Genomic DNA, 24,216 nt, shown 5'->3' on the forward strand with positions numbered 1-24,216 from the left:
TGTATCGGGTGACTCTGCCGGAACTGTCCTTATCTTGGATTGCATTTTCTGTTTTCTTTTGACCTTTTCCAGGACACAAGAGGCGATAGTGTGCACTTTCACCCTCTCACATTGGAGATGAAGGAAAGACGCGTCTCCGAAGATGCGCAATAAACAAAAAAAAAAGGTGTTCCTTCACTAATTTTGGGGGGACGATTCTATCGAACGCATTTTTGTTCTTGAAACGGCTCCGGAATCAGTTGACCGAAGGGACCAGATGTTCTCATTGGGACAACTTCGTTGCTTTTATAATTGAAAAATTAGTTATTGAAAGTTAATTAAATATTCCCTTAGGAGTTTACTAATGCCCTCCTAAGGAGTGCCATTCATCATATGCTATAATACAATCGATTTCATCTCGGAAAAAGTGATATATATGGAACGATCCGACAGCACCAGAGGACACGTGTTTCGCCGTGTTTGCGGCTCGTCAGCTCTGGGTAGCTGCGCATCGTTTGGAATTGACAAACCAGGGGTCGCTCAGCGAGCGATGTCCACCTGGGAGGGTGACTGAGCACGTCTCAATGCCACAGTGCAAGCCAGTGAATTATAATGAGGGGTGTGTGAGTGAATTATAATAATAATCACAAAACACTTTATTATATACACGGTTGACTTGTAAACATATATATTATATATGCACTTGACTGGCTTTGCACTGGGCTTTCAGAGGTGTCTAAGGACACTCTGGCGGGAGGCATCACGTGCCACGTGACCTTCCGACGCCATCCATTCAAACATTGCCTGCCTGCGTACTGCTGATGAGGCCCAAGAAGGCCTAAACAGCTGTCTAGTACTGGCATGGCGACGTTTGACTTACAAACATATGCTATACGTGCAGCCAAAGATCTCCTGATATTTTTTTCCCTTATGCTTTTTTTTTCGATGGGATAGCTCATGAATATCACTGTCAATTATCATGGATTTGAGTGAATTCTGCACGCTCTTCATATTGGTGGGGTAAAAAAGTGACCTTCCCTTGGCAAATTTCTGAGTTCAGTTCGCAAATATTTGCATAATTAAGCTTGGGGTACATGACATTAACTTTACAAGGTGGCAAAAACCTAATAAGAACAAATGCTACACCTTTAGGGAATAACTTGTTCTTATTGTAAGTTTCAATTAGAGAAAATTCCCCAAAGGTCTACGAATTAAGGTCAGGCCCACATTCCAACTGTGCGCAGAAGAGCACGTACTTTGGGAGAACGTCCTTGTACAGGCCAGTCTGAACCTTACCGAAATTCTAATATCCCATTGTCGCAGTACAGTAAATGATCTGAATGAGGAGCTCACCGCAGCTACTATTACATCCCAAATTTTGGATAATCTCCAAAAGGAGTTGGACGATTTCATTCAAAAGAAAAGGAATCACTTAAACGATATATCCCCCCGCTGAATTAGACCGCAACGACTGCGCCTCCCATCGCAAATCCCGTAGATACAGGGTCCAACTCCCAACCGACAACCATTGTTCCAGCTGCAAGTCACGTAAAAAATAATGTCGTGAATTTATCATCCGCAACCCTCACTGACCACGAACTCTCGCTTCTTAATCGGGGACTGTCCTTCTGTCCAAACAGTGACCTGAACAACGAATATCAGCTTCATTTGGATTTAGATAAATTTGCAAGACAGTTGCGTCTCAGAGAATATTTTCATGACAAAGCCAGCTCATCGCGAAATCAATTCGGAACCCCGTCAAATTTCACTCCAGATTCGAACCGGGAAAAAGCTTCAGATATGTACATAAAAGCTGTTCCAAGGAATATTCTGCGGGCCTATCAAAATTGTGACCGCGGTGTAGTGAAACCTAATCTCAATAGAGCGGAGCAAGACCGTATCTCAGCCTTGAAGCAGCGCAGTGATATAGTAATCAAAAAAGCAGACAAAGGTGGTGCACTAGTAATCATGGACAAAGAAACCTATATCGCAGAAGGAATGCGGTAGCTCTGTGCCAAACATTGTATAGGCCGCTAGAAAATGACCCCACCAATAACATTAGCACCAAGATCACAAAAACTTTAAAGAAATTAAAGGCCAGTAAGAAAATAGACAATAATCTATTCGAGTACCTCCTGCCTCACGACCCCAAGCCAGGCCGATTTTGCATGCTCCCTAAAATTCATAAGCTAGGAAATCCAGGTCGCTCCATAGTATCTTCCAATGGCACAACAACCGAAAAGATATCGACGTTCGTTGACCACCTCCTCAAGGACATCCCCCCAAAATTCCCGTCATACATAAAGGATACGAAGCATTTCCTGCAAATAATTTCGGATATCGAAGTTCCGACCAGTTCCTTACTTGTAACCCTCGATGTTACCTCATTGTACACCAATATTCCTCACGATGACGGCATCAATGCCACTGTCATAACATATGAAAAATTTTCCGAAAAACCGTACGACTCTGCTGTCGTAGAAACACTAATTTCTCTAAAACTCACGTGTAATAATTTTGAATTTGACAACAGGTATTATATTCAAGTTAACGGCACGGCCATGGGCACAAGGATGGCCCCAAATTACGCAAATATCTTCATGGGTGATCTAGAAGGACGGTTCCTTGGCACCTGTCAACTTAAACCTCTAATTTTTAAGCGGTTTTTGGACGACATATTTATGCTGTAGCCACATTCCGAAAACTCCCTTTTGTCGTTTATTGAAAACTTCGGTAACGTGCACCCCACTATAAAATTCACTCACGCCTGTTCTAGAGTGAGCATAGATTTTCTAGATGTCCATATAAGCATCTCCAATGGTACCCTCGTAACAAATCTGTACCGAAAACCAACTCCCAACAGTACCTATCATTTCACAGCTGCCATCCCCGACATACTAAATTGGCCATCCCCTACAGTCAGGCCCTCTGTTACCGGCGCATTTGTTCCCAAGATGACGAGCTGGACGCAAACCTTAACGATCTTCAAAACACGCTGGTCAGCCGAGACTTCCCACAGGACCTTGTGAAGGACGCGATATATAGAGCCCGCCGTACTAATCGCAGTAAACTTCTAAAAACTCAACACGCCCTGAACGCCCCAAGCTTGTTAATCTTAGAGTCACCTTCAATGGCGCGATCCCTAACCTTAAAAACATACTGAAACCCAATACTGAAACCCAATTCATCACCCAATTTTAACATAGTCGGAGCGCCTTGGAGAAATATTCCCAGAACCGCCTCGCATAGCATATCGTCGGGCAAGGAATCTTCAAGACCACTTAGTCAGCGCAAAAGTCAATAAGTCACCTCCTACAACCGAAGGCTGCCACCCATGCAACGGACAAAGATGCTAAATTTGTACTGTAGTGCAGACTGCAGACAGGGTACGAAGCACAGACAGCAACTTCCAAGTAAAAATAAAAAGTGCTTCTGACTGCAACTCATCTAACGTAATATATCTATTGGAATGCAGCCCATGCGAAGCACAGTATGTTGGCCAAACTACAACATCATTCCGAATTCGTTTTAATAATCACAGATTCGATATTACAAAGAAACCAAATCTCCCTGTGTCGCGTCATTTCAATCAAACCGACCACTAATTCAAGGGCATCCGCGTGTACATCTTACAATCTGGTTTCCTCTCAGACCGTAGCAGGCAACATCGTGAATCATTCCTAATCCACAAATTCCAGTCCACGATAAACGAAGACCCCGGCATATTGTCTACAGGTCGCAGCCTTAGCTCGTAGACCAAGTCCCCCGACCCTCTTTCGTTCTTTCTGCCGTCTCTCTTTTTATCATTTCAGGTTTATCAAAAGACCAAGGAGAACTCTCCTGGAAGACAGCCAACACCCTGCAATACTCAATGAACGACCAGCAAGAATGCTCCTGCAACATCACCAACGCTGCTCCACGTGCACTGTTCCCCTATCATTTCCCCCTTTCCCTTGTATATAAGCCCTTGTCACCTATTTCCAGGTTGAGTCCTGTTGAAGGCAGCGCTGACTGCCGAAACGTCGAGCCCTAACTATAAACCCAAGCAGCACAATGCACCGAAAGTCGAGTGCAATAGGGGTGGACGGTATGTGTCTTATCAATGTTCTTTGGTTTCACCAGTTCGTTCAAGGTCTTCCACCTACCCGTCCACCCCTATTGCACTCGACTTTCAGTACCTTGTGCTACTTGGGAAGCTATTTCTAGTACCGTATTTTCACGCGTATTAGCCGCACCGCAGATAAGCCGCAGAACTCGTTTTTAGATACATTTTGAAAATGTTTTTGCAGATAAGCCGCACTCGCAGATAAGCCGCGGGTAATGCGACGCGACTGCTTTGTGCGCTAAACCAGTGATGCACAAACAAAATCAATAGAGACTTTCAACGCTCGTCGACGTCGTACTCCCTGCCAGCTGCCCTGTTCCCGTACTAGTCCGCGACGTTGACGACTTCTAGTTTGAGGCCGCTGTCGTAGCTGTGCCTCCGCGTTGGAGCCATGCCTTACCTCTAACTGCCGTGCCCGTGTCCATGAATGCTGCTGCTCAGGTCAAATGAGAACTGACGCTTAGCTGACCACGTTTTATCCCGATGTCAGGTGTATTGAACCCTTCCTGCCGACAAAGGAGACCGTAGGGAAGGCCATAAACCCTGTGGTCCACATTCCGGTGTCGGCATGATGTATAACAAAGGAGGTCAGTTCTAGTGTTCTACTAAGATCGGATTGTGCCCTTGTTGCGTGTTTTTTGTGGATTGATGAGTTAGTTGGTGTTCCAGGAGACATTAATCACTGCCACCCCTTTTGTTAAAGATACGTGGGGGAATGTATTCGGAAGGTCAGTCCACTCGAATGTGGACCCGCCCCTGTTCGGTATTGTTCGTGCACTGGCAGGGCGGTCCTGTTCTGAAAAACGTGAGGCACTGTCGGCCCTTTCGTTTAATCCGGGGTATGGAGAAAATACCAGGGGAAAATAGCCATCAGATAAGCCGCACCCGTGGATAAGCCGCAGAGCGTCCGCAAAAAAAAATCGCGCATAAGCCGCGGCTAATACGCGTGAAAATACGGTACTTCCTTAATTGTTAATGTAATAAAAGTAGCAACCGTTTTTAACCCTTATACGGCCTCTCATGTCTCTTCATTACTTGTAGTATATATATAGACTTACATTACATGACTTTCTCCTATATATATAATGAGGAAAAAAAGCCATTAAAGAAATAAGTAAATCACACTGGACGTGTTTGAAATTACAGGTGCATATCGCTCACTGAGCGACCCCTGGTTTGCCAATTCTGAACGATGCGCAGCTACCCAGAGCGGACGAGCCGCAAACACGGCGAAACACGTGTCCTCTGGTGCTGTTGCATCGTTCCATGAGTATATATATATATTTATATTTTATATAGGAAATAATCATATTTTTGTGACGTGCACTTATCTGTCTATCTGGCTCTCTACCGTATCACACCGGGTATGACCCTGCCAACCCGATGAAAGCGCAGGGGGCGGAGTGTACATGGACGAAATTGTACATTGATCTCCCCATATCACATCAGGTTATCAATGACCCAAATAAAGGCTTGTTGTTTATATCAGGATTTCCTGGTGTCGTTTTCCGACAGGGTTAAGGCACATTAGCCAAATATTAGTTGGCTGACACAACAATGTACAACTGACAAACATTCGACACTGTGTGTTATTATGAACATCAGAACATTTCTACCTAGTCAATGGATTCTTATATGTCACTTGAAATATATTAGAGTAAGGTGGTCTATGTTGAAGGCAGTTAAAATAATTTGTTAATAGCAGTCAGAATAATCGCCTAAATTGTTCCATAATTTGTTAACTAATTGCCCAAACCATTGAGCAATGATCCACAAATTACTGTGGTGCTAAACCAGATATTTGTTTCGAACGAGCCAAAAATGACAGGCTACATATTTTCATCAAATTACACCACCCTATGAGTAAGCTGAGGACATCAAAAATTAATGCCCGGTTTAAATTTTGTCTTTTGTTTGGGTCAGCCGAAAGGTCAGATAACGAGTAGTGCACATGGAAACACAGGGCAGTAAGACAGCATCATAACGAGGAGGTCATATTTTATTATGCGGGAAGCAGAAGTGAGTAGATTGGAAGACCATGCTGGCGAAAATTACAGATGGAACAAAAAAAGGCCCCTCTTACCTCGACCGCATCTGCAAAACAGCGTGTGACGTCTTTCTAAAAAGCCACGTGCAGAACGTCAACATGTTACTTCAAAGCCCAGACAACGACAGTGTTCCCCTTGGTGTCACAGACGAGAAACAAATATTGCTAAGAAAATGCCACGCGAAAAACCGAAACTGTCCTCAACTTTCCCCTGTCTTCAAGTAGCCCCCACTTTACCCTATACCATGTGTATGCCACAAAAAAGTGGGAGTATCAAGTGCATAGGCCGCCGACCTCAGTAGCTAGCCAAATTTGTTTGCTAACCTGTTTTGAATTTTTGCTTTTGAGCACCCCGAGAGTAGGCCTACGGGAATTGAAGATGTATCATCAGGGAAGATAAGCACCATGAGTTAATATTTCAGTGTAATCTCCACAGGTTCAACAATGTGTGCTGTGATAATCTGGACATTACTATCTATCCAATGTCCAGCACTTGATAAGTTTTCTCTACCATTATTGCCTAGTTATACTGCTGCACAAACGTAAAATGCTTTCGCTTCTGACTTTTGAAGTGTTCTAGAGCTTTTAAACGTATTTCCGGTAAAATGTTTCTTGCGTGAGTTATTGCCGTGTTAGTTTCATACGTATAATAGACATCTTTGCTATTGTACGCAGGTACAGGAAAGCTGCTAAGTGTTGTCTCTGTACTGCCTAGAGGATGTATGATCCGGGACTCCACAAGGAAAATTGAGGTATAACTGTGGCACAAATTTAGAAAGTATGCCTAACACAGGCCTAGGAGCACGTTCTGTCTGGTCTATGAAATGTCTGAAGTTGCGCTAGAGTAAGATGTTGGATGTCTCGGGTTAGACGTCCAGTGGCGTAAACCTTAGCTTTGCTAGAGGAATATTCCAGGACGCCCACTGGACACTAATGGTATTAGGAGATGTCGAGTAGACATACCACTCGTCTAAATGTAGATATCCACGTTTTGCTACATGGAACTGGACAGGCTGAATTACGACGGGTATCCGTGGAGCAGTAGAGCTCATCGATCACTCATCGATGTGTTAACCAGGGGATCCGGAAAAAACGGTCCCGGAAATAAGGGTCCCGCAAAGAAGGGTCCCGCTGGCACAAGGCGGAAAAAATGGTCCCGCAGGCAGGCGATATAGCTTTGCCATCGCTTAAACACACATCTTTGGTGTGACAGTGATATATGTATTATATTTTGTGAACACGGTCTTTTATTTTCCTCTTTCTTTTTTGCTTTGAATTTTTAGATAGATAAGTGCTTTATTTAGACATTCAATACATTACAAATTATAAATTGCGTAGTGAATTGCGCAGTAGTAGCATATGACTACCCCGCTTGATTAAAATGCCCTACCCCAAAGTTGCTACCCCAAAGTTGGCAGTAACTCGATCGGTGCGGGATAGATGACATTAGTGCACAAATACGCTTGGATTTATTCAAGAACAAAAACAGCCGGCAATTACATGTCACACTGCTATAGTAAGACAGGAACAAATGGTACCGGACCCAGCCGTTATTTTCTTTCTCCCGCACATTCTTCTGAATACTCTTAGTACATTCGTGCATACCGTGCATGAACAGTCTATGAACTAGTGCTGAAACAAGTTTTTTATTGTATACCGGCTTCGCACCTGGCTGACCGTTCCTTGTAGTTATCATTATTAGTATTTTTTTTCAGTAAATATATACCCCCCACTCCACTGGTATAACCCCCATACTTTTATTCGAGGCCTCCGTCTGACCACGCCTAGGATAGAGTAGATTACACAGACAAAAAGAACTCCGCCCAAAGCCGGAAAAGAGAATAACGTCAAGTGTAAGCGCTAACCGAAGGACAGAAAGCTTTTCACCAGTACAATGCTTAGGCTAGAGTAGGTTATACAGACAAAAAGTTAACTGACCTAGGTCTAAGAACTCCGGCCAAAGCCGGAAAAGAGAATGACGTCAAGTGTAAGCGCCAACCGAAGCTACTACCCGAAGCCAGCTACCGATCGAGTTATTGCCGACTTTGGGGTAGGAATTTTAGTCAAGCGGGGTAGTCAGGTCCTACAACTAGGCAATTCAAAGCAAGAAAAGAAAAGAGCAAATAAAACACCGTATTCACAAAACATAATAACTATCTCTGTCTGAGGAGCATCATCTGTCACACCAAAGATGTGCTTTTGTGCACAAGCGATGGCAAAACCATTCCATGCCTGCGGGACCTTTTTTTCCGCCTTTTGCAAGTGGGACCCTTCTTTCCGGGACCTTTTCTTCCGGGACCATTTTTTCCGGGACCATTTTTTCCGGGACCGTTATTTCCAGGACCGTTTTTTCCTACACCCCTTCCTTTCATTCCTTTCTGGGACATTCCTTTCTGCTACATACTCCACTGTGAGGGATATACGAAAGTAGAATTTCCAAGAATCTTACCACAAAGCCTTCCGTCGAAACTCTCGTTCTCTATCGCGTCACCAGGTCTGGGCATGAGGAAACATCCCAATTCGCCGACGCTGGCTCTGATATTTTTACGCAGCTGCCTGACTTTTTCTGGGAGTGAGGGGCCATCTCCAAGGTCAGAATGAAGCAGCGTTTTTCCTCCTTCCAGACCAAATGGCTTGTCTCCGGGATATTGCCAGTCACGAATCAGAAACAGGAGCTTCTGGAACGCCTCTTTTCCTCGGCCCCCTTTGCTTTGAGCCATGCTAGCATACTCCGCGAATAGCTGAAAAAAAGAAATCGATTACAGACTGTTGACTAGGAACAAATAAACACCCTTGCTATTATTTTATCTTTATTCCATGACTTTGTTAAACCGTCGTAGCGCAGCCTAACCTTTCACTCCTGGTCTGGCAGACCTTTCCTTTCAATAAATATATATTCCCCCCCTTTCACTCCTTTTTTGAATGATAAACACATTCCCCATGACTTTCTTTTCTTGCTTTGCTCCTTTTCGTCATGACTCCACAAGACATCCGTATCATTTACCCCAGATACTCGTTGGCCCCAGGCATGGTCTTTCTCTTACACAAATACATGAATTATTGTTGTTATTTTTTTGTGCACGATCCTGACGTATCGGTGCTGCGTTCATACCTGATGGAGATATTCGAGCTTCTTTCTGGAAACAACACAACGCAACACTATACCGGTCATCCGTTTGAGGAGCTGCCGAAAGTTTACGAATCAGTCCCACGAATACTCCAGGTGTGATAACAATATAGCAGTTGACGCACTTTTACAACCACAGTTCCTTGTTCTGGTGTTCTTCATGTAACAGATCTGAATATGATGAAAGGAGGAAGTCACTGAAAAGGTTATTCAGCTGTTGTACTCGAACCCACATCTTCGGGATTACCGGTTCAGGGCTCTACCAACTGGGCTACGCTAACACAGCTCTCAAGCGACTTCGAAGGGTGCGTCATCTAAAGGGACAAATAACCACTCTCTCACTCATCCCCATTTCACTCTTACATGTTTTCTCCCTCATGCACATATTCAGACGACGGGATCGACGCAAGCGCCATCTGTTGAACATGATGGCAATTGATGTTCTGACGCTGGAACACATAGAAAGGACAAATACAAACAAAGCCTCAAGTGCCTAATAAATTAATGATCAAAGAAGGAAGTCACTGAACAGGTTATCCAGCTGTAGGCCTCGAACCCATATCTTCTGGATTACCGCACTTGAGGCTTTGTATGCACTTGTCCTTTCTGTATGTTCCACCTCGGAACATCGATTGCCATTATGTGAATATGTATCTTTTTTCTGTTTTAGGAAAGACCAGTCGGTAGCGTTCTTACTCGCTGGGCTCAAGACTGAAGATACGGCACCGGCAGACGAAGGGCGGGGTGCGGGGGGGAGGGGGGACATACATCGGTCTAGGAGCGTGCGTTGGAGTTTTCCGGCGCACATTAATGAAGTGACCCTGTGATGTGAAAACCACAACAGTAACCACTTTGTTCCGAGATGACGAATGGGGAGCGAATCGCAACAGTGAACGAACCATTGAAGTGAACCGACTCATCAGCCTAGCAAATATGCGTTCAGTTGGTTCGATGGTTCAGCGTAGATCTCAGAGCTTTGCGAGGAACAACAAGACTGCTTGCGAGTAGCAACCTGCTGCTAATAAGTTCCAAATACTTAGTTAACTTGCACAAGCGATATCCACGGACATCCACACTCTCCCCACCCACCGTCCGGGTTTTGGGAACATGTTTTGCGAAAGTATATCCTTGAAGTAAATTTTTTCTACCCTTTTTACTTTTTTTGTACCTTCGACGGAGCACTGAGGCGACCCCCCATTTGTTTTTATTGTTGTCTGCGGTGTGAGACTGCAAGGAATAGAACTAGTTTCTGCAAAACAATGACTGGCAGGTGATGAACATATCAGTTCCTCAGACTTTTTAAACACGCACACACACACACAAACTCCTGCACTGGCGGAAAGAGCGTATCAGGAGTAAGAGAAGGAGGAGGGGACGTTGTAGCGTAGCTGATTCTCCTCGCACGTGACTCGTGACGTGACCTGTGCAGCTCACGTGAGTTAAAGAAGTGCGTGATTCGATAAGAATGAATCAAAGAAGAAAGACACGGAGCCGTTCCGACGTCACTCGAGGAGTGTGCAAGCCGGCTGCTTTCTCCAACTGCCTCTGTAAGTTGCATTTCGCAGTGAGCTCGACAAATGAAACGCGGCTTCGAGGCACGTTAAGTATTACTTCATTGCTTCTTTCAGATTACACTTCTGGTAGTTACTTAATCTTACCATTGAGCTTCTGGTGCAGCTTTGTCATCACGCTTGCATGTGTTTGGCAAGTACTCAGCGTACTACCAATGTGAAAGGCCGTTTGAATCTTCTTGGGCAATATGTCCGATTCCTTTGCGGGATGCTAGTGAAAGAAACGGTACGTTTGGCCAAACGCGTTCACTTCGAACGACACGGCGCAGCCGGCGCCTCCAATCGCCGACGCGTGTTCTCTTGCGGACTCTCGCCCCTCCACTGTGCTGAGCCCCCATCAGAATGCACTGCGTCGTCTTTGCAGATCACTTTCACAATCACACAAGTCGAAGTTGCCCCACTGGTGGGGGGTCGAGGGGGACAGCCCCACTGGGGGGACAGTCGAATTTACAGCCTCCGCTATTTTTCGGCACTCCGGTAGCTGTCTCCATTGCTCGAAGCTGGAGTTTGGGGACTTTTTGACTTTTTGAGACGCCCTGTCCTCTCGTTGTCGTTTTATTCGATCCTGATCATATTTTCGTGTTTTTGTTTCATACATGCCGACATTGCAACTTTCCACGTTTAAAAAAAATAAGGTTGCTGTAGTTGCACCCAATCTGGTAGAACATCTCAAGCGTGTTCCAACAACACATCGATCGGCGTCGTATCTTCGCGCGTTCATGAGGCAGACTGGCCGCAAAGTACGCGTGCCCCTATATTTCCTGCTCTCTAACAATCCCGCTTATACCCACAGAATGCGTCAGCCGCCGCAGTGACTTTGTTAGCTAGAATCTTACATGTACCAGCTATCTGGATTGAACCGGTTGGTTGGTATCCGTTCATTACTCACAGACTTATTCCATCGTGAAATTCGGCGTAATTTCGTTGCGTCGTAAATTTTGACGTGATTACCAAACACACATTGCAGACGTTTTCACTTAAACAAAATGAGACCTTTTGAGAAACAGAATCACATCACAGCAGGCTTTCTTAAGACAGCATAGACACTATCCGCATGCGTTAGAAGCAAAACTGTAATTACACCGAAGTTGGTAGAAAATAATCTTGAAATCACCCACACACGTCACTCGTACCCACCTTCAGGTGCTCCAAATCGGATTGAGTTATTTGTTTGCTGAGGTTGTACACTTGTACAGAACTCAACAGCATGCTCATTGAGAAAATTGTGACATTTCCTTCCAGCGTAGACGTGTTGTCGAATGCACCTTCCGTGTCCATCAGAATGACTGCCACGATCCCGTATTGTGGCATCTTCACCTTGAACACTTTTCCCCACAGCTGAATACCAGTTGTCTCTCTTTTGCTGCCGTACTTCCAAGAAAAGCCCGTCAAGGGTATATTCTCCTTGTCCATCCAATCTGATTGGTTCGACGACGTCTCGAGGTGCTCTAGATACCTGTCACATCATAGCAAAGAAGTAAGCACACAGTGGTGTAAGAAACGTAAGCTCAACTCTGTCATACAAGTTTTGATAGAGGCGAAGGATGTAAGTAGATTGTATCATACGATATCTCCAAAGATAATCTTCACCCTTTCTAACTGTTTTGTTTTCGAGATTGAACATGCAGCTCTCCGATAGCTTGGGCCGAGGAAAATTGTGACTCTTAGCAAACAGGTTCGTTCCGTCTGCACGGAGAAGTGTAAGCCAAGTATGAAGAAGTTACAGATTCTGTACTACGTATTTCCACGTTTAACTGATATACATGGTTGTACTATCGTACAATATTGCGGACGACCAATGCTTGATATTAACCACCAGCTTGAAAATATACGGGATGCCTCCAACAGGTTCAACAATGCTTTCAGAAAAAAGAAGAAGAGAAAGAAAGAGTTCTACATCGTGCCCAATAAAACCTGCTGCACACTAACGCCATTCAGATAGCGTGAGTCAAGGAATTTTGGTGTTGTCGGTGTATTGTGCGTGTGTATTTGGAGCACTGTCTATATGTATGTAATAATTATTTATAGATTTAGCTATATTATTATTATTAGATGAAAAAGTATTTCCTCCCGCGGTCCAGAAGCAAATGTAATTTACTTGGTGACAATATAATGCCGACAATTTCAGAGGACGCACTGTCGAAATCGTGAAAGGGAGCCCTCAAGAGGATCGCATTGTATGTTTTTCTAAGGACGGTAGTGGGCTTCCTATTTTACCAGGTTCATGCGTTACCTTGCGTGAGCTTGAACAGTACAATGTAGCAGCGGCATCGCGCACTCACTGGAATCCGCACGATTTGAAATTCCCGGGCACAGAAACACGCGCGGTCTGATGAAACAGCGCTGTGATGGTACGAGGGCGTCCTCACTCATCGCCCGGCCACGCTAAGCCAGGCAAAGGCTTCGCGGCCTCCTGTTGCTTGCCATCTTCGTTCCCACGCGACTACCCAAGAGTGAACGTCATGCGAGCTCACGCAGCGGCACTCTAGTTTTCTCCTCCATGTGGATGTGCACACACTGGAAGCATTGGCGGCACAATACGGATCGCTTTGAAAATACAGCAATCTCGAGCGAAAGATCCTTCACGAGAGCTGTTTGGAGTAAAATGCACCTGCTAACTACACTTCTTTATTTCAATTAGGTTAGAAAGCAAACTCTCTCCCTCTGAAGAAATTTTGTGTCGTGCTTTACGTGCATTCCATTCCATTGCCTACACTACCAACCTTCCCGAAATGCACTCTCCGGGTCTCTTAGTTAGCTGTCCTATCTCTCTCTCTCTCTCAAACTTGCTTTGTCCATGGACAAATCGAAGGGTGTGTCCTCAAAGCTCTCTTGATCTTTTTTTGGACACCATAAGACTTTGGTCGTGATTGTGAAGGGTCTCATTATTTAATTCCCCACATCACCGCCAGCAATGGGGTAGAGTATCCTCCATGGCGATGAAACTCCCCGTTCATCATCTCAAAATGAAGTTGTTTATGTGTCGGTGTGAGTGAATGATGTTCACCCTTACAGCCTGGCTCGGCGATTACTCGGTTGTTACGCACGATCGTTCTTGTGCGAAGTTTATCTTTCTTTCTCTTCCGAGCATTTCATTGGAAGCAGCTGACGAGATGCTTGCTGTGCGCCCGCTTCAATTTTCGTACTAACATTTGTTTCCTAAATTGAATTAGCAAATGTATATGTAGATGAAGGTAATTAATCAATTAGGCAAATATACGATGTGACTCGCGCAATATGACTGTCCACACTCAGCTACCAAGAGAATTCACGTACGATAACAGTTTCTCAGAAAGCCTGGTTCAACATACATGGAGCACCGTGAAACTTCGGGATACCGTTAAAGCGACCATGAAATGATTTTCGCGAATTCAGATTACTCTGCCAGGAACATGACGATCACTCACTATCATACACACATCGACTTCTAGCCGTATTCGACGCACAGGGAGCGCGGCTACCGCACAAAGATACCGGGGCGTGACCGCCGGATACATCCCTTCGAAGTGGGCTTACGGCATCAACGTCCAGTCCTTTCAGCCAATTGACCATTTCTGGGTGCGCGACTGCGCATGCCCAGGCGGCCACCGCCATGTTCGTTGGCATGAAAGCATCATGACTAATTGGGTATGGTTTATGCTGTGATGCAACTTGGCGAAGCTTTTTTTCGCAATGCCTGTAATGTGTTGCGTCGTGGACTGCCGAAACATTCAAGGCAATGTCGGTGTACGATTCTTCCGCTTCCCACAGGAAAAGCACCACCAAAAGAAGTACGGCAAGCGGAAGCGGTACGAGCGTCAGAATGATATTTGGCATGAAAACATGGCATGCCACGAATATGCCTTAAAAGGTGTACTTCGGAACGATCGATGAAAAAATTTCTGCACATCCTGGTTGGTGCACAACAGCTACAGTATACCTGGGTGATTCCATCTCAACTCAGGCAAGGTGGTCCGGACACCATCAGTGATTTTTATTGAAAAAATATATGTGTAGCCTGACTCACATTGAGAATGGAACAGCAAGTATTTTTTCTCTAGTTTTCATAGTTCTTGAGAAACAAAAGTCCGAAAGAATATGGCAGATTCGACGCGCTTTCAGGCATAGTGATTTTGGCGTTCAATATCTTTCCAACGAACGCGTTCACGGCTTTGAATTTTTTCCCTCGCACTGTCAGCTATGTTGTATTCTAGTGCTTGGGTTTAGTTTCGGCGGGGATTTTGTTATTTTGCAGCTAAAAATACGCAAATTTGGTGGCGATGACGAAAATCGCTCATATTCTTGCGGCTATTGCGGCACTTGTGTACATGCCAGTTAAACAAAAAAGGTATCGCCGTGTAGCGGAGACTGAGCTCCATAATTCGATATAAAATTCAAGAGCCTAGGCCATGTTGCTCTCACGCATGGAGGCGTCTAAACATGTGACATATGAAAAAAATGCGGTTTTTGAGCGCTCATATCTAAAAAAAGCCACCTCCGAACACACCGAACAGTGACAGATACACTCAATCTGCACTTCTCTATATAGTGTCCTTGTGTAGCCGTTGTGCTGCTTTCGACGTCCTGGGGAAAATATTCGACCCTTTGGGTTCTCAAATAGCAGCACAAACAGCACGGGCGGCGGTCACAAGAAAAACGTGAATATCGACCAGTTAACTTCTCGCAGTGCTTGCATGGTCATTACACGCACCACAGTCGGACACTGAGACTTTGGTACGCTCTAACTTTTATTGTGCAAAGAAAACACCTTCGATTTTCTGTGCACTCAAATATCATGTACAGAAGCATGTGCCTACGAAGTTTGAAGAATTTTCGAGGTGGGGTTTTTTAGATATGAGCGCTCAAAAACCGCATTTTTTCAAATGTCACGTGTTGTAGACGCCTCCATGCGTGACAGCAACCTGGCGTAGACCCCTAAATTGGATACCAAATTATAGAGCTCAGTCTCCGCTACATGGAGATGTCTTTCTCGTTCCACTGGCATGTGCACAAGTGCCGCAATAGCCGCGAGAATATGAGCGATTTTCGTCGTCGTCACATAATAACAAAATCACCGCCGAAACTGAACCCAAGCACTAGTAGCCAACATAGCTGACAGTGCGTGAAAAAAAATTCAAAGCCGTGACCGCGTTCGTTAGACAGATATTGAACGCCAAAATCGCTATGCTTCAAAGTGCCCCGGACCTGCCATATTCTTCCGTATTTTTTTTTTTCAGGAACAACGGAAAGTAGAGAAAAAAACACAGGCTGTTCCCTTGTCAATCTGAGCCAGGCTACACCATATATTTTTTCAATAAAAAAACTGATGGTGCCCGGACCACCTTGCCTGAGTTGAGATGGAATCACCCACCTGCCATCAACTCTGTTTCTTTCTCGTGTGACGAATCATGTCTCAAATAAGCGAGCAATCAAACCGAAACAGGAATGTGGAGAGGAGTCTCAAAGACTTTCCCTTCAAAGAGGCCAACGCGTTACGTCACCCTGCATGAAGCCGACAACCCAAACGGAAGAAAACTTCCCATGGTGTTCCTGGGGATATCCTTTCCCGGAAATTGGGATCTCCCTGGGAGACAGACATTTTTTCGACGGACGTCCTCCACATCTCCGAGTGGCCACGATTTGGACTTCCCACAAATATCCGTCGTTTGTCCTCACAGGAAGTTACGCGGCGATACCCGGACGTTGCACGGACTTACTTGCGTACGTGCTCAAGGCCCTGCATTTTCTCATTATTATTCATACTGCTTTATTGAGTTGCCGCGTAAGTGGACAGATTCTTACTAGGCCCGTAGGCATTTTTCCCGCCATTTTGTTTCGGGTTAGGCCACTGTTTCGTTGCTCCTTTTCGTTTGTTTCTTGTATTTCCGCCACGGACAATGATCACGAAGTTTTAAAAAACAACAATAAAGACGTACATATAGAATCTCTTAGAACCATGAAGATCACTTAGAAAGGCAGTGGCATACATTTCCAAAGCGAAAACAGATACTATATAATGCTGGTCTCGTGATCTTCCACAAATTCGAGAGTCCAGTTTGCCTGCGAGTCAGTATACCACGCCGGTCGTAGCCGCTGCGTTACGTTCCCGGAACAAAACAATGAACGAAGATTGTGGTTCAGATCCTCCGACACAGATGGAAAGAAACAACGGTCATCTGTTACTCTGAGAGTGAAAAAACAGCGCAAGAATGACATGACTAATGATCGGTGACGTCGGCCGAGCAGAGAAAGGTAGAAGTGCTTCCATAGACGTTCGGCGGGAGCCAGACTTTTTCAAATTTCGAAAGTCGTTTTTACGATTCCACATTTGTTTTCAATACAATATATCACATATTATATATTTCACATATATTTACAACTATTTCATATTTCAGAGATATATATCACAACTATATTCAGTTCGTGTAAATGATTGTGGAAATACCGAAAGCTTGAAATCCATTTGGTTCCGAAGTCGCCCTTTAACAAGTTATCGTGTGGCTCGTTCGGGTGTATCACGTGTTGTGTGCTTCCACTGGAGGAGGCTATGCCATTCAAAACAAATGTTATCCTGTTACATCCTCATAAAATGCCAGCTATACCCACGTGGTGCTAATTTGTCATCGTTTGCTTCGTCGTCTTCCCATCATGTCGTCTCTCGCCGGCAGGAGCGACGCGTACATGGAAATAGTTCATTGTGGACGACCTGGAACACGCACCCCGCGGGACGACGTTGGTGCATGGTTTCCGTTTGGACAACAACGACGTCGTATATCTGCCGTCGAAACCGGTAGAAATATGGCGAAGCGCAAGTTGTCAGCGATGCAGGAAGAAAGAGATCATGTGACACACACAGCGTCTGTAGGAATCGTTCCGTACGTGCTCCGGTAATCATGCTGACAAATAAGCCTAACAATTACACTTCTGGTAGGATTTCGTGTCAGTGAGTAGACACGATCTTAGCTCCAGGTCAAGTTAAAACATATCGCACGGCGGAGTTTGCACGTTTCCTTGCAAATCTTGCAGTCTACTGGCAAGAGACCGCCTGCGTATCGGCAACATCCTCTGCGTATGATGTCACGGGCAGCTCACCTCGCTGGCGTGTCGTAGCAGCCGCCATTTACGCCGTGGTTAATACAGAATATTTTTGTAATTTGGACGGTTTTCAACGTCATATTCCACACGGTGAATGCGATAGTACACAGGAACAAATCGAAACTTATCGTAGGCTTGTCAAATACCGTTTCATGGGCCCTTTAAAGATGCTCAGAGCGATGGGGTTGCAGAGCGTACGTGTCTCGCGACGTCAGACCAGGAATTATCGTCATTGGAAGGTATACTGCGGATGTGAAAATAGGCGCGGATCTAATATTCACCTCACTTCAAATGGGTGTAGTGGTCAGCTAATGTGCCGCTTACAGTTCGCGGTCGCCGACACACTATATCCATACGCGAGAACAACAGTACATCAGGGATGGTCAGTATTTGGATACACTGTAATTAAACCAGTACATCAAATACAGACTGGAAAAGTTTATTGGTAATTATACTTGAATACCAATTTTTGGGTACTCGTTGTTTGTAAATGCTTTATAAATAGTCCTAAAGACGCGAGATGCTGATATCTCAAAGTTACCCTGCGTTTGACTTTTCGGCAAGAAAGGCGAAGCACAGTTTGGAGGGCCATAGAGTTATGTCGTTTCCGAAAGCACGCACGTGCAACAAACCATTTTAGATGGCCAGTTTTTCACTGCGGACAGTTGTTGCCGGCAGACGGCACTACCCGCCTACCTAGTTGCGCGAAGCCGCTTCGTCAAATTCAGTACATGCCTTTCTCCGCCAGCACCCGTGTTCTCCTTTGCGAATCTGATTCTATACGGCCGAGCAGAAAATACCTACTAGATACAGTTTTCGAGAAACTTTTATTATTAAAAACGCACTGATAATCTAGAAATAAGTGTCATTTTGCCTTGCTGATTGATTGTTGTGATCATCATTTCTGTAATTCCAGGTGGCATATTGCTCACAGTATTTATGACAGTAGTTGTGGTATTTAAATTCTGTATTTGTTTCCCATTTAAATACTCATATTGACGTATTTATGCTCAGCATTTAAATACCTCTTTTGAATGTTTTGTATTCACATTTAAATACGGAAAAATGTATTTAGGCCCATCCCTGCGGTACATGGAGCGAAAGTCACTTGACACATGTGGCATTCGACCCTATTCCACGCCATTTAAGACGACCAACACTCATGCTACATTCGACAGTGGTATGTTTTAGAGATGGTCCTAATAAGTGACAATATGGGAGACTCCGCTGCTCATTGCTACAAGCTGAAAACCATACTCGGAGGATCCACAATCAATCAGTTATCTATGCTGAAGTCCTGCCGCTCGTCCCCATCTTCCACGAGGGTCGCTATAGCCCTAACCACATCCACTGCGGTTGGATACCTTATCGTTGAAAAGAAGAGAGCTGCGACTTAAGTTTTTGGACGGTATCACAAATTATAAGACTGGTATTTCAAAGGTCTGAACCCTCCCACGTTTATCTTACCAAGGTTAGACCACCACAGGTAGTTGAGGTCCTATCCTTGGAGAACTGACGGTTTTAGGCATTCATTTTTTTCCCCAAAACTGTATACGACTGGAACTACAGTGTGCAGTAAAGTTCATCGACTTAATCTCTCTCCTCCCCATTACTCTTGCAAGAAAGATAGATGTTATTGTCAATAATGTAATGAGTACTGACTGTGTTTATAGAAACTGTATCGGCAGTGAAATTCGCCAATTTTGGTTAGGTCTTCCAGCTTAGAGGCGTATGATATACCTTCTCTCCTGTAACTAATTATAGTCTTTAATGGACAATGATTGTTTCCATGATGGTTTAGTGCAGTGATTGTAGTAATTTTATTTACATGTTCATTCTTAGTTTTGTGGCTCCGCTACGGTATGCCACAGCGCAATGTAGCGTAACAAGCATAAATAAAAATAAATAACAAACAAACGAGTCCGCACCTGATGCAGAATCCGAGAAGAAACGACTTTCCGAGTCGGAAGCCCCCTGCGACTGACAAGACTACCACAGGGAGGTCAGCAATATCGCTGTTGGTGAGAAGACTTGATAATTTATCACTCCGAAGTTCGAAGCAATTGAGATCGTGCTGGGGACGCACGACGACCGGACATGCTGTAGAGCCCCGTAGGTCCTGCAAATGAGCATAGGTCATATTCATTATTACGAATGGTGATTATCATCTTGCATCGTTTCACATATGCATACTGGACGTTTTTCTTTGTTACAATGCGTATCATGTGCAGTTTCAGCAGTGACGTCCAATGAGGAGCTTATTTGAGTAGCGCTACGGGATAATTCACTGCTTATTTTACATGTATCCCTTTACAATGGCAGATGCCACCTTTCGAAAGATGTCAAGCGTATTTTTGGTGTTCCCGGTCGTCTATCTGTGGTTTGTTCCTTCCTGTGTCCAAAGTCTACTCAAACCTTAATCGATATATCGGGGACATTCTCTAGCGTTATCCCCTGTAGAAATTTGGACCACTCTGCATGCAGGCTGTCTGCACACTGCGACTTATAGATGTACCATTGAACTGTTATGTTGTCATGAACCGTTATGCCACGTTATTTGCTATATTTCGTGGTAAATACGTATAGGAGCGCAGTTATTCCCATAAATATGTTCCGTTATTCAAAAACAACTCAACTTGAAAAACCCAAGTGCATCTGTCAGGAGCTTGCTTCTCGTTTCAATTCGGTTCTGTATAGTTCTCATACAAATGCCAATACGGTAGTGCACGCCTGGTGTAAATCGGGATTATCAACTTTTATATTTTCACACGTGCATACTGCAGCGTTTTTCTTCGTTTCGAACCAGCATCATGTATACCTCAACAGTGATGGACGGTGAGAAGTGTGTCTGCATAGCCTTTACGGGATGATCTCTTAGCTCATTCATACCGGTAGTGGAAACTTCCTCGGTGACACGGGCAAGAGGCCATACAAGTGCACTGTCTGTCCTGCAGAATTCAGGCAGCGCACAAGCCTGTTGTATCACAAGCGAACACATACGGGCGAGAAGCCATACAAGTGTGATCTCTACCATGCAGAGTTCAGCGAGAGCACGAAGCTGCGGAATCACAAGCAAACACACACGGACAAGAGGGCTTACAAGTGCGACCTCTGTCCTGCAGAGTTCAGCCAGAGCGCCAGGCGTTGAGTGGCACCTGTACGAACTGAGGTCCGATTTCACCAACGCCGATTAACATTTAAAGGGACAGTCGCATTCTCCGAGGTCAATTTCGAAACTAATGCGAATTCTAATTCCTTGCCGACCACTGAAGTGGACCCGAAAATACCATTTCGATCCGCGGCGTACTTTTCGCGCAATCCGATGAAAAAGAAACCGGAATCCTTGCGCCCTCGCTGTCTAAAAGTGGGAGGAAACGTCACCCGGATAAGGCCAATCAGCGCGCGCCCTGGGCAAATGCGAGCCGCGCGCCTGTTTGGCGATCGCGAAGCGAAGGGAGCAAACATGGAGTCGGAAAACGTTTCTCTGTCTGGGGGAGATTCTGACGAACATGTTAGCGGTAGCGGCGACGAGTTAATGCTGGATGATGACCCATACTCTACGGACCCAATACCTCTGGAACCCGCCGACCATCCACGAGATGTGGCTGCGGCTAACCCGCGGGATGACATTTTTAGGTGACGTATCTCTTTGCATGGTTGCCGTCGGATGTGCGAAACAGTTTAGAATGTTGAAATCGGCAGGTGTCTGTGTGGAGTCCGCGACCCACAGGAGCCCGACGAGAGCCTGTGTTGCCATTCTGTTGCCAGGGTGGTAGAAATGTGCCGCCGTGCAGTGCATAACACAACACATCTGCCTCCGTAGAGAGCTTCTAGTGGAGTACGCGCCTCAATTCTGCCGCTATGATCAACATTTTAGGCGACTCAATCCCGAGGACCACAGGTGAGCCTGCTGCAGTGCTCTCCCGTTTGCTATATGATTACCACCGTAATGAATTTTTCGGTTTAAATGACCCCCATCAAGATTCGGAAGGGTAAACTCGGGTGTTATTGGTTATGCAAATTGTTGCACCTAAGGTGGACAAGGGCTGTATACAAAAGGGAGACTATTCTCAGCAGCTTTTTGGCCTACACAAGCTTGTCCCCCATAAATCATAAGCGTGGACGACAGCCGTGGAACAATCCAGAGAATCCTGGTCCAACAATTCCATTAGGAAGAGTGAAGCAACACAGCCGCCTCAGTAAGTCTCGACATGCTCGCAATTATGCCATTTAGCCATGGCCTGATTGGCAACACAAAACCCTGATTGATTGGCAGATATCCAGTGGGAATTTTAAACTCTGAAGGAAAGTCTTACAAGTTTGAAAACAGAAGCATTTGAGGTGCCAATGAAGAGGGGAAGCATGTTACTGAAGAATGTAAGAGTAACGTATTTTGGGAGAAATTGGATTTTGCCGAAATTTGAGGGAAGCTGGTTTGGGAGGGAGTTAGCAGTTGGAATCGGGCTCATCCTGAAAGAGGCGGAAATTTTTTTGTTGTACTATGTTGCACATCTGCCCACCTTCCACATTCAAAATGCGGGAGACCCTGGAACTAAGGAAGGAATGCACAGGCTTTGAACTCCAAGGTTGGGATAGTGTCTGTTCTTCTGTTCTTGCCATTGTCTTCCCAACACTGCGGGAGATTTGGCAGGTGTGCAGATGCCCACAAGATATTATGCTAAACAAAAAGAAATGTCATGTGGAGTTGTCTTTTCCAGCTGCCTGAGGTTCAGGGCATACTCGTCATTCACAAGATGGCCTGGATGCGTTGTCCAAGCAATCAGGAGAGAGTTCCCGTCTACGTCTTATCAAGGCTATCAGCATTAGGACCATCGAAACAAGGGTGTCTTGACAAGAGAGACAAGCTGGTGCATACTGATGGCTGGAACTGGAGACATGTAGTGGCAATATGAAAATTTTGCTGACATAGGCACACTTCGTGCAAGTGAGCCCTCGGTCATCCCCCTTGCCTCCCATCAGAGGTTTCCGAGAATACTATAGGTGTGTGGTGTTCTCGAAAACCTCTGATGGGAGGCAAGGGGGATGACCAAGGCTCACTTGCACGAAGTGTGCCTATGTCAGCAAAATTTTCGTCTTGCAGCAATGTTCGTCTTTTCGTCATTGCAGTGTGGGGGATGTTTTGTCTTGTCACTCTGTATCTCCAGTTGCAGTCAACAGACTGTCTACCCGTCTGTACAGCAAAAACTACTACACGTGGCGGTATTAGCTCTGGCATCAAATCCAGACTGTACTGCACTAATACAGTGCCGAGGTGGGAATATTTCGAACTCTGTGCAGATTGTCAATGCGGTGTAGTGACAGGAATAAAGAATGACCCTATAATTGTATCGATTTATTGTACAGTGGAGTATGACGGAGTGGGAATAACAAAATAGCTTAGGTTTATTTGCCTTGTATGGCAGGCAAATAAACCTAAGCTATTTTATTATGTTGTGCTTTGGTTCTAAATTAATGTGGTGTGAAGTCTGGGTGGTTACAGGTATGCTGCCACAGGGATGTTAGGAGGGTTCATGTTGGCAGATCCATATCTGGTGTACTAATACGCTATGCAAGTGTGTGTCCTTTGTTTTCCTCTTCCTGGAATCAGGGGATAACAACCCCCTTGTGAGGCGCCGTGAAGTGGGTCCCCAGCACTTGCTTCAGCCATGACCTCTGCATCTGAAATATGGCCTTGAGTGTTAACACTGAAAAGAATACGTTGAGGGCCTAGCGGGTACAATAACAGACATAAAAATGACTATGCAAATAAATCTTCCCCTTTGCGGTCCCTGTTTCACTGGCACGGTTATTTTCCTGCCGACATTACGTTATAAACGCTGGCAGCCGCATCACACAAGATTCCTTTGACAGGATTCGACAATTTTCAGGGCTCGTACATATCCATTATGTTGTGGGACGTGCAAAACGAATTGCAATATTTTCGTGGCTTGACAAAACATACCAAATCCAGTTGATTCCGTTGACGTGCTTGCTGCCGCCTGAAATAGAGCCAGAAATTAGCAACAAGGCTGCAGTAGAATACTAATGCAACGTGAAGTGTCTCGGACGTAGCCAAACACAGATTGCGATGTTTCCACATCCCTGAATGCTGCCATCAGGCTTACACTATGAACTGTAGAAACATCCACTAGCTGCAATAAGATTAGAATAACGCTGTCATGTGGGAGTGTTACGTTACTCCTGCATAATACAGGCGACAATTAGCACAGCAACAACACACCAATCTTTTTTCTCGAGAGTACGCGTACTATTGCGTCAGGATGCTGCAATCATTGTAATAATTTGTGTACAT

At 45.0% G+C, this 24,216-nt stretch overlaps 1 protein-coding gene across 1 annotated transcript in view; it reads right to left on the minus strand.

The window, feature by feature from the left end:
* The window catches only part of LOC135392029 (atlastin-2-like), a 60,838-nt gene that overhangs the window by 22,854 nt on the left and 13,768 nt on the right, over positions 1-24,216 (minus strand). Inside the window, exons 3-5 of the mRNA XM_064622651.1 lie at positions 19,832-20,022; positions 11,967-12,285; positions 8,581-8,872 (exon numbers count right to left, since the gene is read on the minus strand). Of these exons, the coding sequence (XP_064478721.1) occupies positions 8,581-8,872; positions 11,967-12,285; positions 19,832-20,022 (802 nt within the window). The remainder of the gene's footprint in view (positions 1-8,580; positions 8,873-11,966; positions 12,286-19,831; positions 20,023-24,216) is intronic.

Source organism: Ornithodoros turicata, chromosome 1 (assembly GCF_037126465.1).
Source record: "Ornithodoros turicata isolate Travis chromosome 1, ASM3712646v1, whole genome shotgun sequence".
Lineage (NCBI taxonomy): Eukaryota > Metazoa > Arthropoda > Arachnida > Ixodida > Argasidae > Ornithodoros > Ornithodoros turicata.